This window comes from Macaca mulatta, chromosome 2 (assembly GCF_049350105.2).
Source record: "Macaca mulatta isolate MMU2019108-1 chromosome 2, T2T-MMU8v2.0, whole genome shotgun sequence".
NCBI lineage: Eukaryota > Metazoa > Chordata > Mammalia > Primates > Cercopithecidae > Macaca > Macaca mulatta.
The window spans coordinates 10,928,288-10,944,437 of NC_133407.1; the positions used below are offsets into that span (position 1 = coordinate 10,928,288).

At 46.5% G+C, this 16,150-nt stretch overlaps 1 protein-coding gene and 1 long non-coding RNA gene across 2 annotated transcripts in view; one reads left to right on the forward strand and one right to left on the reverse strand.

Moving 5' to 3' along the window:
* LOC106997167 (uncharacterized) overlaps nt 1-1,186 on the reverse strand; it is a 29,920-nt gene extending 28,734 nt beyond the window's left edge. Inside the window, exon 1 of the long non-coding RNA XR_001443297.3 lies at nt 1,013-1,186. This is a non-coding gene — a long non-coding RNA (uncharacterized LOC106997167). The remainder of the gene's footprint in view (nt 1-1,012) is intronic.
* On the forward strand, nt 995-5,330 carry RTP2 (receptor transporter protein 2). The gene is made up of 2 exons (XM_001103946.5): nt 995-1,589; nt 4,575-5,330. Exons 1-2 carry the CDS (start codon nt 1,426-1,428, stop codon nt 5,089-5,091), a joined length of 681 nt encoding a protein of 226 aa, XP_001103946.2. The 5' UTR covers nt 995-1,425; the 3' UTR covers nt 5,092-5,330.
* The last annotated feature ends 10,820 nt before the right edge of the window (nt 5,331-16,150 follow it).

Sequence of the window (16,150 nt, forward strand, 5' to 3'; positions counted from 1 at the left end):
TGTCAAGAAATTTTGGTTAAGAAATGAAGAGTTGAAGAAACAAATCAGATTTTTAAAAATAAAAGAGCTCTTCTAGAGTTACCAGTCAATGTTTCTAAGACAATTGTGTCCTTTCTGAGGTCTTTAGCACAAAGCCACTAGAGTAGTACGTTTTCATTTCAAGAGAGAATCCAGTGACATTGCCCCTGACCTCACCCTTCCGGAAAACCACTTGGCAACTCAACACCAAGAGCTTCTGGTTCTTAGCAACCTATTTCACTTCTTGATGCTATTTACTGTTGAAACTCCGCATGTCCAGGGATCTAGGTTAAAGAATTATAAGATGATTACAGCTGGAGATTGGACCAAAGCTAGAGTAAGCAGCCACATGCCTGGTCTTTCCCATGCTCAAGGCTACCTCTCTTCAGGTGACCATGTCTTCACCTGGATTACCAAATTTGAAATCAAATTCCCCTCTAGTCTCTAAAGAATTTAAATTGGGCATCACAGAGCTATGGATGCTCTCTTGCTCCAGTTTAGCAGCAATGGAGGCAGCAGGAGCCTGCAGCACAGAACAAACTCACTCCTCCAGTAGCCGCCTTAGTCTGGCTTGGGACCAGGAACTGAATATGGGCTCTAACAGTTCTATGGTGCTATGAATCTGAAATGTTATTACTGTGTTTTTCATGGCATGTGAAATTACATTCTAGCTCACCAACTGGTCTGAGATTGCCCTCGACAAAGAGATGTTACTTCTCATTCAATTCCCTGTTAGGAGCACAATAGTACTAAAATAAATAAACAGATGAGCTTGGTTTCAGAAGGCCTAGATCTGAATCTTGGATGAGTCACTTAGGGGTTGCATAAACTTCAGTTTCCTGATCTGATCTGCCTTGGCCAGCACACAGGTCAAGCAGTTTGTGCTAGACACACGGTAAGTGATGGTCACAGCACATCAGGGGGTGTGGAAGCAGCAGGCTCTGCCTTTCCCTGTCCCTCCTTTCTCTTTGACTTCCTAGGGTGTCATAGTTACTATAGCACACGATGTGGAGAATGCTAGAAGAACAGTTGGGTGAAGCAGGGCCACCAAATATCCTTGCCTCTTGGAGACCTCTGGAAACCCCGGTGAGTGTGGTCTGAGGTTGGGGCCTCCCACCATGCTTGCTCCTCTCAGTCCTACCCAGCGCTGCCTCTCAAGCCTAGCTCAGGGCCCTGAAACTCCCCCTTGGGGCTTCCCTTCTCCCCAGCCCTCCCTCTTGGTGCCCTTCCTGGCTACCATGGTAACAGGTTCCAGGGTAACAAAGGAGGGAGCTGGGTCCTGTTTCCTCCCAGTCCTGCCAATAAGGATTCTCAGATCTTAGACACTGAATTGTCACGCACCTAATCGTGCTGTTTCTGTGTTCTCACCAGGGCTGAGCTCGAACTGCCACCTCTGCCAGCAGGACCATGTGTACCAGCTTGACCACTTGTGAGTGGAAGAAAGTCTTCTATGAGAAGATGGAGGTGGCTAAGCCTGCAGACAGTTGGGAGCTCATCATAGACCCCAACCTCAAGCCCAGTGAGCTGGCCCCTGGCTGGAAGCAGTATGTGGAGCAGCATGCCTCAGGCAGGTGAGAGGCTCAGTGGGGAGGGACCTTGAAGACAGCCCATGGGTCACAGATGTGGGGTACTTTCCAAGGAGAGATAGAGCCCCGTCCCTGGGGCAGGCTCATTCTGGTGTCAGCTCAGATGGGGGAAAAAAAAAGAACAGCCGGCTGGGTCACAGAGTTCTTGGTTTTAATCCTAGCAATACCACTAACTTCCTGGGTGACCCTGAGCAAATTATGGTCTATCTTTTGGTCTTAGTTGTCCACATTAAATGAAGAGCTGTAATATCTTCTACGTCCCTGCAATCTCTGACATTTAAAGAGTGAGTTGGAACTAAAGGAAGGAAGCTATGAGTTCCATTGGGGAAAGCCTTAACCTAGAAGTTGGGGGGATATGGGGGGTGTAGCTATGCTCTGGTCCTAGATATGTTTAGTGAATTAATCCAAATTGATCTGAATACAGATATATTTATTGACCACCTGCTACGTGCTATGAACTGGCTATATACAGCTAAGTAGCCCTGTAAACTTGGCAAGTCTGTTTCCCTTTCTGGCTCTCTGTTTTTATATTTACAAAATGAGGGGGTTGGTCTTAGATAATCGATCCTACCCACTCTAGCTCTATTATCTATGTACCTGTGATAAAAAGATTTAAATTTGAGCAAAACCTTCTTTAGGAACTTAGAGCCCATGGTCCCACCCTTTATAGGAACTGCACATCCAACGCAGTGCAAAGAGTCCTTGAGGCCAAGGGGACAAGGCCATCTGAAGTCCACATGCCTTTCCTCCTTTTAGATCATGATTTGGGACTGGGACTACAGAAATCCCTGCCCAAACTACTTCAAGTCTTGTGGTAGTTTGGGCAGGGATTTCGGTAGTCCCAGTCCCAAATCATGATCTAAAAGGAGGCCATCTGTAGGGTCTGTGCAGGCCTTTTCCCTGTGTCCTTTGATTCAAGAGAGGCCAATAGGTGACTGTGATTTGGAGATGTAGCCAGAACACGGACACAAAGGCTGGGCTGTTCACACGCGTATGTGTTTGAAGCTTCTCGTGGTACAGAATGGTGCTGAGGATGGGAACAGAGGAGGCAAGATGTGGGTGGGGAGCTCACATTTGTACTCTTGCCCCAAGACCTGGAATTATTGGAGTAAACGTGGCTTGTGAAAAAAAAAAACACACACACACACACACAGAAAGCCAGAGGTTGGCTGATTCATGTCAGTTCTATCAATTCAAGAAGCATCTGTTGGGTACCTATTATGTGCTGGGCACTGGCTCTGCCTCTGACTACCTGTGTGTACATGGATGCCTCTCTTACTATCTGTGCGTCAGTCTCTTCTCAGTGAAATAAAGGGCTGACTAGATGCTTCTTAAGCTCCCCTGCGCCCAGATCTGATATTTTTGAATTTAAGATGTGAGGTCTGGTTTGATGGAGGTGAAGCAACTCTGGGGATGTAAAAAGGTGCAGAAGGAGACTGAAAACACACAGCATTTGAACTGCCTGCTGGGAGACGTGGCAGAGGCCTGGAAACTTGAGTGCCTGGGATCCAGAGCTTAGGGGCTGAGCTCAGCAAACTTATGTCTCCTCTTGCCTCAGGGATAAGCTCCTCTTACTCCTGGCTGGTGACTTGTGGCTCCCAGCTGGCCTCAGGAAGGGCTGAAGAACTGTTGCCCACGAGCTTATTTGTGCACAGGTTCACTCTGTCTCTAAACAGTCAGATGCCCTGCAGCTCTCGCCCAGCATTGGGGGCAGGGTAACCTCTCCTGGTTCAGTACCAACCAGGTTCCTCTGGCCTGCCAACCCCGACTTGGGCCATTCTGGGTACTGTTCTATGCTCATGTGATCAGGCTTTCAAGGGTCAGGGACTGGCTTGGCCTCGTCTCTATCCCACAGCCTGGGTCGAGTGGTGTTTGGCATATGGTAGGTGTTGAGTGGTGTCTGTTGGATTGAATTGAGTTCCTCATCAGAAGTCCTTCAAGGCCATCATACAACGGATCCAGAAAGGGCCAGTGATGAGGGCAGGGTCAGCTCAGTGGATGGACCGCCCGTGAAGCCTCTGTAACAGAGGCCTGGAGGAGGCTCATCTCAGGGAAGGAAAGAACTGCCCTGGAGGTAAGGAAGTGCATCACTGAAGTGTGCAGGCAGTGGTGGGGTGGAATGAGTGGGGCTGGCCTAGATGAGCCCCAGGCTACCACCCACCACACTTCCTGAGGTTGGGACTCTAGAAAACCCAGGTTAGGCCAAGTGGCCTGTGTGCATGTAAGAGAGAGAGACAAAGCATGTGTGCGTGTGTCTGTGTGTGTGAGGAGTGGCAATGGGAATGAGTACCCACTTTTCCAGTCCCCACTGCAGGGCTAGAGGGGGATCTAGAGATGACTTGTCAAGAGACTGGGAGTGTTCTTTGTGAAGATGTAGTAACTAAACTTGGTAGTTCCTCCCAAAGCCAGTTGATCCTACCCATCCCGTCATTCTCAGTGGCATACTGAGGACCTACAGTGAGCCAGGGTCTGTGCTTGGCACAAGTAGAGGCGTCTCTTCTCCCCAGAGTAAGCAAGATGCGTGAGTTAGATGGTGTATGTCATCCTTCTTATTAGAATTGCAGGAGGTCACAGAGGAAGGACCCTTATTGAACGCCAACACACTTCATTTCACACATGAGAAATGAAGCCCAGAGAAGGGGAATGACCCTGCACAGCGCCCAGGTGCAAGACCTGAGTGCATTGGGCTCGGGGGTAGCTGAGACCGCAGGAGGCACGCTCTAGAGCACTGCTGGATGCCAGATGGCTTGGGCACTGGCTCCTGAGGATGCTGCTTGGGTCCCAGGGGTGCTCACCAGGAGGAGGCGACAGCAGGCAGGCCTTGGAGTGCTAATGAATCCACAGGGCAGTAAATACTCTGCCTCCATCTCCAAGCACGGGCACACAGGCCTTTTTCCCCCCTCAGAGCTCCTCAGGGCGGGCTGTCTCTGGGAGGCCCACCTTCTCCACCCCTCCTTCTCCTCCCGGCAGGTTCCATTGCTCCTGGTGCTGGCACACCTGGCAGTCTGCCCACGTGGTCATCCTCTTCCATATGCATCTGGACCGTGCCCGGCGGATGGGCTCGGTGCGCATGCGTGTCTTCAAGCAGCTGTGCTATGAGTGTGGCACAGCGAGGCAGGACGAGTCCAGCATGCTGGAGGAGAACATCGAGGGCCTGGTGGACAACCTCATCACCAGCCTGCGCGAGCAGTGCTACGACGAGGACGGTGGCCAGTACCGCATCCACGTGGCCAGCCGCCCGGACAACCGGCCACATCGTACAGAGTTCTGCGAGGCCTGCCAGGAGGGCATCGTGCACTGGAAGCCCAGCGAGAAGCTGCTGGAGGAGGAGGCGACCGCCTACACATTCTCTGAAGCCTCCAAGCCGAGGGCCCAGGCGGGATCCGGTTATAACTTCTTGTCTCTTCGCTGGTGCCTCTTCTGGGCCTCTCTCTGCCTGCTCGCTGTCTACCTGCAGTTCTCCTTCCGCAGCCCTGCCTTCCTTTAGTGGAGCTGGTTAAGGGTGGGAGAGGACACATGGGCTTGAGAGTGGGGAGGACACAGTCTGATCTTGATCCTGCTGCAGATTCCACATATGACTGGACAGCCCGGTCACCTCTCTGGGCCTCAGTTTATGCATCTGTGGAATGAGGGGATTGCATTAGAAGATATGTAATGATTCTTTCATTGGATGTGGCAATAAAGGGGGGAAGGGGAAAAGGGTGTAATAAAGGTTTTAGAGCTTGCCAAGATTGGTGCTAGTACTAAGTCAACAAGGAGGGACCTGCTTCCTTTCCCTCCTCCACCTCCATCTCTACCTCTCCTTATGCTTCATTTCCATATATCATCCCCCATTATGACCCCATTAGATTCTGTCTTAACCCTGCCTCATCCTCAAACTCACATTCAGCTGCCTCTGCCCATCCTGGTTTGCTTCCTTTTGGAGAGGGCAGTGGCCCCATTCAAGGCTTAGGGACAAGGCACCTGGTCCTCTCCTGGAGAGCCTGCTCCCATCGTTCTGAAACTTAGTATTTTTACTCTGGTTCTAGGGTCAGCTTGGCTGGAATTGTCTAGAGCTGCACTGTCCAATATGTTGGCCGCTAGCCATATGTGGCTATTTCAATTTAAATTAATTAGAATGAAATAACATTAACAATTCAGTTCCTCAGTCACATCAGCCACATATCAAGTGCACAGTACCCATATGTGGCCAGTGGCTAACATATTGCAATGTACAGATATAGAACGTCATTACAGAAATTTCTGTTGGTGAACTCCGGTCCAGAACTTGAAATTCCCACTTAAATGTATGTGGACTTCTACCACTAAGAGGTGGGCACAGGTTTAAAGGTGCAACATGAAGCCTTCTGGGGGCAGGTAAAGGTGGGGTGGGGTGTGGTAAAGGTAGATAAATACTGTAAATAGATGACCTCTGTGCTTGTGGCTCTCTGTTGAGCAGCATCTGCAGGTCCTTGTGTTGTCTTACCTTATTTCCTGGGAGGATATGGAAAGTGGGTCTGGGCTGGGCATGGTGGCTCACGCCTGTATGTAATCCCAGCACTTTGAGAGGCCAAGGTGGGCAGATCACGAGGTCAGGAGTTTGAGACTAGCCTGACCAACATGGTGAAACCCTGCCTTTACTAAAAATACAAAAATTAGCTGGGCCTGATGGCCAACGTGGTGAAACCCTGTCTCTACTAAAAATACAAAAATTAGCTGGGTGTGGTGGCGCACACCTATAGTCCCAGCTACTCGGGAGACTGAGGCAGAATTGCTTGAACCCGGGAGGCGGTGGTTGTAGTGAGCCAAGATCGCGCCACTGCACTCCAGCCTGGGTGACAGAGCAAGACTCTGTCTTGGTGGTGGGGGGGTGGGTGGAAGTGGGGGAGAAGGGGGCGGGGGAAGAAAGTGGGTCTTGTCAGCTAGGTCTGGGAAAGAAAGTAGACCATAGGAGTGGGGTGCCAATTGCCAGTTGTTTACAGCCCCTTTGTAGGGTTCAGAGACCATAAATGCCACAGCTGTGTCTTTTTTTTTTTTTAAGACGTGGTCTCATTCTGTTGTTCAGGCTGGAGTGCAGTAGAGCCGTCACAGCTCACTGCAGCTTTGAACTCTTAGGCTCAAGTGATCCCTCACCTCAGCCTCATGAGTAGCTGGGACCACAGGGGCACCCCGACATACCTGGAATTACTGTATTTCTTTTGTAGAGATGGGGTTTTTTCCACGTTGCCCAAGTTGGTCTCGAACTCCTAGGCTCCAACATCTGTCCTGCTCAGCCTCCTAAAGTGCTGGGATTATAGGCATGAGCCACCACTCCTGGCCCATTGCTGTATCTTGAAGGAAATACAAGCTTGAGACAGAAAAGTGTGTCCAAGAATAGTTGTCAAGGAAATGGAAGGTTGAGACAAGTGTTGGAAACCGAGGTGGACGGCGAAGGAGGAAATGGAGAACAAGGGAAAGGGAAAACAAGATCAGGAGTATAGATGGCATAGAGACTATGCCTTCAGCAAGACCACCTTCCTTATGGAGTATTAGGCTGGGCCTGCGTTTCTTGAGACGGGCAAGGTCATAAAATGTTTTAATTTAGGATGCTCCTCAGGTGGGTTTCAGTGACTACTTCTCTTGGCAGTGCTCTCATAGGGAGTCAGTCGTAGACTTGTGACGTCGCTAGCACTTCCTCATAAACTTTCTTGGTATCCTGTAGAATGTTCTCAAAGCTGTGAAGTGTACTTGGGCTGGCAGAATGCTTCCAGAAGGCCCTGTGTTAGCCATCCACCATCCTGACCTGAACATGGAAGTCCATGCTGTAGCAGGCTTGGCTGCATGATGCCCTGATATCAGAGATGAGTCCCAGTCAGGCAACACTTAGCTGTAAGGAGGCTGCAAGAATCTCAGCAGAAGCACAACTTCTAGCTTTTCTTTTTCACTGAAAGAAGCCATGCCCCAAAAGGCAGCTGGGGGACCTGCGGAAATTCATTGCAAGATGATAGCTCGGTGTGCGTGTCTTGGTTTGGTGGGTGCTTGGAGAGGAGACGGAAAGTGGGTCTGGTCAACTGGGTCTGGGATACGAAGCAGATCACAGGGTGGATCATGCACATGTTTTGTTTTTTTGAGATGGAGTCTCACTCCGCTGCCCATGCTGTAGTGCAGTGGCACAATCTCGACTCACTGCAACCTCCAGCTCCCGGGTTCAAATGATTCTCCTGCCTCAGTCTCCTGAGTAGCTGGGACTACAGGCATGCGCCATCATGCCTGGCTAATTTTTTGTTTTTAGTAGAAACAGGGTTTCACCATGTTGGCCAGGCTAGTCTTGAACTCCTGGCCTCAAGCAATCCGCCCGTCTCGGCCTCCCAAAGTGCTGGGATTACAGACGTGAGCCACCAGCCCTGGCCCATACACATGTTTTAAAGTGTGTTTATACGTTCCTGTGCTCAGCGGAGATGTGGTAGGACATGGCACAACTAGCTACCCACGATGCAGGGAGATTCTTCTCCGTCATTCTGTATGAAAATACACTATGGCAAATTTGATAGCCATCCTAGTTCCTGGAGATGGTGAGAGAAGGGGCAGATGAGGCAGATCTGCAGGTGTGGATCTTCCAGGTGAGAGCAGGGCTATGTGTCTCCATGCAGGGGAGGTCATGCCCAAGGGGAGGCATAAGTGGAGGCAGACAGCACCTGTCCCCCAGCACCTTCCCCTTTGGGTAGTCCATGGGACCACCCCATCAAGGTAAATGCATTTGCTGTGCCCATTCCCTCAGGCATCGCTGTGAAGCGGGCAGTTTGACTCATGAGCTGGGGTCCGATGACACTGTGTTCATCATTGTCTGGAACTGGAAACAGAAACTCTCCTATTCACACCCTTAATTGTCCCCTGAGATTCACATCTTTCTACAGCCCACCTTCAGAGCCCCCAAGTGGGACCTGAGAGCTGAAGGTGGCGTTCAGGGATGGAGTGTTTGGTTAGATGTGCTCTCAGAGAGGGGCTGCTTTGAGTACTGTGCCCCACCTGCTATCTGTCTCCCCAGGCTGGCTTTACTCTTCTCCAGCACTGACAACGGAATCCTGGTGGCTCGTCAGATTTCTCTGTGGACCTGCAAGAGCAAAGAACTAGGCAATCTGAAAGAACCTCTGCCTTTATTTGGTTGGGTTCAGCAAAAGGGTACAGGAAGAGCATCAGGCTGGGGTGGTTGTAAATTAGCAGGCACGTGAGGTTCTGGATTCCCTTTTGTCAGCTGCAGAAGGTGCTCAGTGGGGCCAGTGCAGGGTGTATGCCCCTCGGGGCCATTGCCGCTGCAGGTGCATGGTGGTTTCTGGGAAAATGGACATCAAAGAGCCTGGGAGTCAAGTGATCTCCAGAGAACTTGGCCAACCCTGGGAATCTTAAGGAACATGAAGGGACAGGATTGGGATGAAGTGACATCAGCAGCATCTCTTACTGAAATTGTGGTTGATGGGGGTAAGGATAAACAGCCAAGACTGTGTCAAGGGAGAGGTCATGCCTCAGAGGGTCAGCAAGGCTGGGGCATCTGTGGTGAGGACTGCGAGTTGGGTGATGATGAGCCACTGAAAATGGAAGTGAGGACAAGGGGGCTAGAACAGATGAAAAGAGATGGGATCTGGGAAAACGAAAGATAAACATATTCTACTTCTCCTTCTCTACCAGCTCATTTTCTCAGTATATAAATACACCTGTGTCTTTTCCATAGTTAACTAGAAAGACACTGCTCTGATTCCACATTCCCCTTGGACTATTCATTAAAAAGAAAATTCTTTCAAAATCAGGTTTCTCAAAGGAGTAGATTACATTTATCTCCATCTCTTTATTTACTCCTGAATCCATGGAAATCTCATTTTCATGTTTCTGAAACTGTCACTAAACACTCCACTGCCAAACCATTAGCCACTTGTCTGTGGTCAGAGACTGCTGGCCGACCCCAGGCATTCTGATGATAGAGACACCCGGGCAATCCCCGGAATTCTAAGGGTAGAAGCAACAGGGCGACCTCATGCATTCTAAAAATAGAGACTCATGGCCGACCACAGGCATTCTAATGGGAGACACTCCTCACTGATACCAGGCATTCTAATGATAGGGACACCTGGGTGACCTCAGACAATCTAATGATAGACACCTGAATGACCACAGGCGTTCTAAGTTAGAGACAAACCATTGGCCACTTGTCTGTAGTCATCTTACTTGATGTGCCTGCTGCATTTTATACTCCCTCCTTGAAGATTCCACAGCAGTACTTGCTCCTCCATCTGCTCTTTCATTTTTCTCTACACTGTAATATTCTTTGTGGGAGCTTTTCCCTCACCCATCCTGGGAGTCTCGTCTCACTCTGCTCATGTTTTCTCAGTAACATACTCACTCATAATTTCCAGCATGTTCATCCCATAGGAACTCCTGGTCTTCATGGCTTCTCTAAGCATTTCCGTGAGCTCCAGGCCCACAGACCAATTGGCCTGTTCACAGAGCATTCCCATCAAAGGCAGCATGACTAAAGCTGGGCCTGTCACATTGCCATCCAAACCCACTTCTGTTACTTCTCAGAAATCTGGGTAGTGTCCCCTGATCCTCTCTCATGGCCCTACCCCACCCCACAATAATTGGTCACCATGTCTCGTGTCCTGTTGATTGTTCTTCCCAAGTCCCTCTGGGGTTGGTCTCCTTTCTTTCCTTTCCCCTACTGCTGCCCAAATCCAATCATTTAGGGTCTCTTGCTTAGTAGCCTCCTTAATAATCTTTATGCCTATAGCCTCTTTCCTTACACTCCACTCTCCACTCTGCCACCGTCCCAGGGTGATTTTCTAATGATCATGTATGATGCACACAGTCCTGTGCTTGGACTCTTCCAGAGCTCCCTCCTGCCATTGGGTAAAACTTAGTCTCATTAGCCAGGTACACTTCATTTCCAGAAAATAATAAAAAATAACATTTGTGGAGAAGGAGATCCATAAACATTTGCTATTACAATTATTTACTGTGCATGAAATGCTATGCTAAGCACTTTTATGTGCATTACCTCATCGAATTCTGAAAACAATCCTTCGAGGCAGGTATTATTTTATCCCTATTTTATGGCTGAGGCTTAGAGAAGGTAAGAAACTGGCTCATGGTGACCTAGTTAGTAAATCTCAGGGCTAACGTTGAAATCCAGGGTTGCCGTAACCCCAAAACGTGAGTTCTCAACCACTGTACCATCCTGCTACTGCAATTAAGCCAGTGCCCTTCAAATTCTACTGTTCCCTCTCCCTGGAACACCTTACCCCACTGGTTTTCAAACGTTTTTCCTTCAGTCTTGCTTGGTTTGAGCATTGGCTTTCCTGTGAGCCTTCTTTCACAGCCCCAGGCAGTGTTGGGATTTCACCACCTGAGGCTACCTCTGCTACTGCCCTTGGCGTGCTGTGTTGTCATTACTTGTTTGCAGGTGTATCTGCCCATCGCTGTCAGGTTTTTTTTTAATCTTTCTATCCTCAGCACCTGGCTTAGAGTAACTGTTTAATCAGAATGGCTCACTGAGCAAGTTCTTGTCTTGTTAGATGCAATGTTCCCGATTACATCCTTCCTCTCCCTAAGAACAATGTTGTATATATTTCATGCACTGCAATACTTCATACCCCCAAGCTGGAAGGGAAGGAAATGTGGGCTCTGTGCTAGCTTTTATGTTTAATTTCTGTTTAATAAAAACCCATGACATATACACTATAGTTATTCACACTTACAGAGGGGAAACTGAGGTTTTGTGAGATGTCCAGTTTTGTAAGCCTAGTGAGCTAATTAGTTTAAACCTGATACAGGAGCCCAGACTGCTAAGAAATACAAAATTAAATAAACCTATTTTTCTTTTTTTCTGATACAAGGTCTTGCTCTGTCGCCCAGGCTGGAGTACAATGGTGCAATCTCAGCTCACTGCAACCTCTGCCTCCTGGGCTCAAATGACCCTCCCTCCTCAGCATCCCAAGTAGCTGGGACTACAGGCACCCCCCACCACACCTAGATATTTTTTGTACCTTTAGTAGAAACGAGGTTTCACCACGTTGCCCAGGCTGGTCTTGCACTCCTGAGCTCGAGCAATCTGCCCACCTCGGCCTCCCAAAGTGCTGGGATTGCAGGCATGAACCACCACACCCCGCCTAAATTAACCTATTTGAGCAACATGAACACTTATGGAGACGCAGCTCAGATAGTAGGCAAGGACCGTGGCACCTTGCCTGGAGGGCAGAGTTACCCACCAACATCTGGATGACAACTGGACTTAAACCTAATATCCGAAGACAAAAAAAGGAAGTTAGACTTCTAGAAATCTAGATACAGATGTTTCTGAGAAATGCGCAAAAATTGTTTGCTACGATAGTTGACGAGAAATTCAGGAGAAGCTTGGCATGGTGGCTCACGCCTGTAATCCCAGCAGTTGGCAAAGCCAAAGTGAGCAGACCACTTGATCACAGGAGTTCAAGACCAGCCCGGGCAACATGGTGAAACCCTGTCTCTACAAATGCAAAAATTAGCTAGGCATGGTGGTGTGTGCCTGCATTCCTAGCTACTTGAGAGGCTGAGATGGGAAGGATCGCTTGAACCCAAGGGGCGGAGGTTGCAGTGAGCTGAGATTGTACCACTACACTCCAGCCTAGGCAGCAAAGCCAGACCCTGTCTCAAAAAAAAAAAAAAAAAAAGGTTTGGACAAGAACTCTTGTAGATGTTTGGTGTGAAATTATTCCAGTGATAATGTACCTTTGTTGCTTTAAGATAGAATAAATATTTGTTCCTCACCTCTTATGAGGCCTGTGTGACCTGTCGAGTGGCTTCTTATTTTTGTTTCTGTCTATATCATATAACTATATCTGTATTGTAGGTGTTGCAAGACAGTGCTTAATAACTCCCTTGTGAATCTTTGTGCTAATTTTGCACGGTTGAGTAAGAAAATACGGTTTTCACTGATTACTGGTTGGCAGTTGTTTGCAGAGTACCTGATGAAGAGGACAGTAAACTACACAAAAGAATGCTGTGCTGGTAGTTTACAAATCAGAGAACCAGTGCAACAATACAGTGGAATGAGGATGACGAACCCATTACCAACCTTGGAAAAACAAGGCAAGGAGTATGTTCTAAAGAATACAGCTGTATTTCTTTAATTTTCATTCATAGTTCAACATATATCTATTCTGGACTATTTTATTCTTGGCTTGTCCTAAGTTTCAGGACCACAAAGATAGTTAGACCTAGTCCCTGAATGGGAGAATTCAGCAGTCCCTCCATTCTGATCTTTTTCCACCCATCTTTGTTTCTCACTCACATAACTGAGAATCGTTTCAGTTCTCATCTTTAGGTACAGAAATAAATTATCTCTTTAAGTGCGCTGTGGGGAGTGGTAATCCGGGCTGCAAATCACAAAACTAATAACTTTAGCCAAATAACATAAAGCTTTGCTTATTTAATGCTGAAAATAAAGTCAACTAACTAATTTAATAATCAGTCTAACCAAACAATTTGTTTCTGGTCCCAACTGTTCACTCATGTTGAATTCAATTGAGAACAGTTATAGTACTGACGGTTTCCCTTTTGCTTTTTTGTTTCCTTTTGTTTGTTTCTACAATAAAAATGAATTAGACCTTTAGAAATGTACATATATGCATATACATTATATGTAGTACATTCATTAAGCAAAGTTAAATGTTCCTAATAAGAGAAAATAAAGTATATGAAACCTTTGACTATATATGTATATGTGTGTGTATTCTCTTATCAAAGTAGGTATATAAAAGATGGGAAAGAGAGCAGCAGGCTCTGACACCTGGGATGGCCTGACCCTCACAGCCAGGCTGCAGGTCTCTCCTATTGTACATAAACAATTCCACAGAACACCAGCCTCATGCAAGGCCACTCTGTGATGATGACAGATCAAGGCAAGCCCGAGGCCACCTTATATAGTCACGTCTGAATTCAGATAGAGACGTGAACATTGTCCAAACCATGATATGACTAAACAACCCTGTATCTTGGCCAGTATGAGTGGCTATTTCTTTACCAATCACAGCTTTAAGCTTCATGCTTTTTCCTTTCACCTTCTAGGGAAGATTCACTAAGTACCCAATCGTAGAGTGATTCTCACTTTTTGACAGCAACCAATTCAGAACAAAGCCCCACTTAGGTGAACCTCCCTCCCAAACCAACTAACATATGCTCAAACGCCACAGTATATTTTAATACGCTCTTACTGAAATGCTTCATGATTCTTGTGGGCATCCTCACTTGTAGCAAAGTGTCAAAAAAACTCAGCTGTGTTCAGTGATGGGTATGTTCCTGGTGGTCTTTGGCTAAAGGACATTGACAAAGGGATGCTGTATTTCTTTTTCTAGTGTCTGTGAGGTTCTCAGATGTCTCAATGAACCTACATGAAATAAAATCATGCAGAAAAAATGTTTCTGACTGTAATATATTTAACAGAGAAATCAAAACAAAAAAATTAATACCAAACTAAAATAAAATAAAATTAGAGTGTCTGGAAATTTTAAAAGCATGTTTTAAATTTTGGATTAAAATGAAACAAAATATTTGTGGCTGATCAAGAAATTAAGGAGAAGGAAAATCCTATGGGTAAAAATAATTTGTTTTGATGTTTCTTAATCTTTTAAACATTTATTTTACAGAATTGTTAGACCTTAAAAAATCATTTTCCTATTGAAAGTTGTAAAACAAATGTATATTTTAACCTATATTCTTATATTTATTTCAAATATTTGCATAAGCTATGAATTCTTTTGGTAAGTGGGAAGGAATCTAACATAACTTCTTCCCTGCCAAACTGGATTTCCAATTTTGTCAAAATAATCTACTATTTTATAATTAAAGGCATAGAATACCACTCATACATTCTCTTTCACAAATTATATTAGGCAGATGCATTGTATTCCATAATATTGATAAGAAGTTTAGTAATGAACTTTTAAACTTTACAGGTTTCTTTGTCCTCATCATTTTTAAACCAGTCCACTTTACTTTTGAGTTCTTTATTTTGCTTATTTTCTTCATTTTACTTAAAGTACTTTGGAGAGTAACATTTTCCGAGAGGGTACATAGCTGGTATGCTTCTCTAGGAACGACTTTCTGTAGCTTTTACCGATAAAAAATGGCACAGCCAACCATTACATTCTTTTATCACACTTTTAACTTCTTTTCCTCTCAAAACTTAGAAGGCACTATTTCAATGTCTCTGGAATTTACTGTGGCAAAGTAAAATTCTGGTATCAACCCGATGTTCTTTTATTTTTCCACATTGCCTGATGCAATGATACACACACATACACACACACACACACACGCACACACAAACATATGCAATAACTTCACAGAGCTTGTAAAGAATATAAGCTGGAGAGTTTTTAAGGCTTTTTTCTTGTTTTATTGTTTCTTGCAGTAACTTTGTCCACAGGTGAAAGAGACACTTCCTCTGATTCTTTAGATTGTTTTTATGTATTTGAACTACAATTTTGCAGATGCTTACTGAAGTTTCTCTGCTGATTTTTATGGGGACATGGAACTGCGAGAGTTCGTTTAGCGATTATGTGGTATTTCTTCAGATACTTGGTCTCAGACAAAGGGAGAAGGGAAATGCCAATTTTGCCTAAATTTTCTTTACCACGAGAGAGGACTTGCAAAGGGGGTGGTAGAAAGGGGGCTTCACGCAGATGCAGCCTCCCTCCGTGACCATAGGAACATGGCAAAGCATTTTCTTTTCATGTTTTGCTACAGAACAAGTTGTGGGGATACTGCCTCTCTCACGGACTGGCGTGAAGAGTCTCATTAGGAACTGACTTTGGAAGCTTCCTCTTTGTATTCCGTGCGAATTTAATCTGGAAGTTAGCACAGTGACCAGATGCTCCGAGTGTGGGGACCTGGTGCAGTTCTAGAGGCAGGATAGAGATTCGCCCCCATCAACTGTCCTTCCACCTGTCTTCATCTCCAGATCCTGTCTGAGGATACAGGGGAAAAATATATTTTCTCCTCTCAGTATAACAACTTCCGGTCACTAAAATGTGTGGGGATTTCTCCCTACCAATAGTCAACTGAGTCTCCGGCACATCTGCAGCCGATTCTCTGGTGGGCACCAGCTGGGTGTCCTCTCATTCAGTTCAATTCTGACACTTCCTGCCGGGAGGAGATAGCACCAGATCCCACAGGCTGCGGGCTCAACCCCACAAAATCGTCCCCCACTTCAGATGTCAGTTACAAGCACGGGTTGTGGCCTGAACCTTTGGTGACCGGCCATAAATGGGAGTTTCTATGACTCCCTCCTAGCGTTTGATTAATTTGCTACAGTGGCTCACAGAACTCAGGGAAACATTGACATTTACCGGATTATTACAAAGGATATTTCAAGGATACAGATGAAGAGATGCATAGGGCGAGGCATGGAGGGAGGGTGGCAGAGCTCCCATGCCCTCTTTAGACACACCACTCTCCAGGAACCTACACATTTTCAGCTATCCAGAAGCTCTCTAAATCCTATTTCTTTGATTTTTTTTTTTTTTCCCCAAGACAGAGTCTTGCTCTGTCACCCAGGCTGG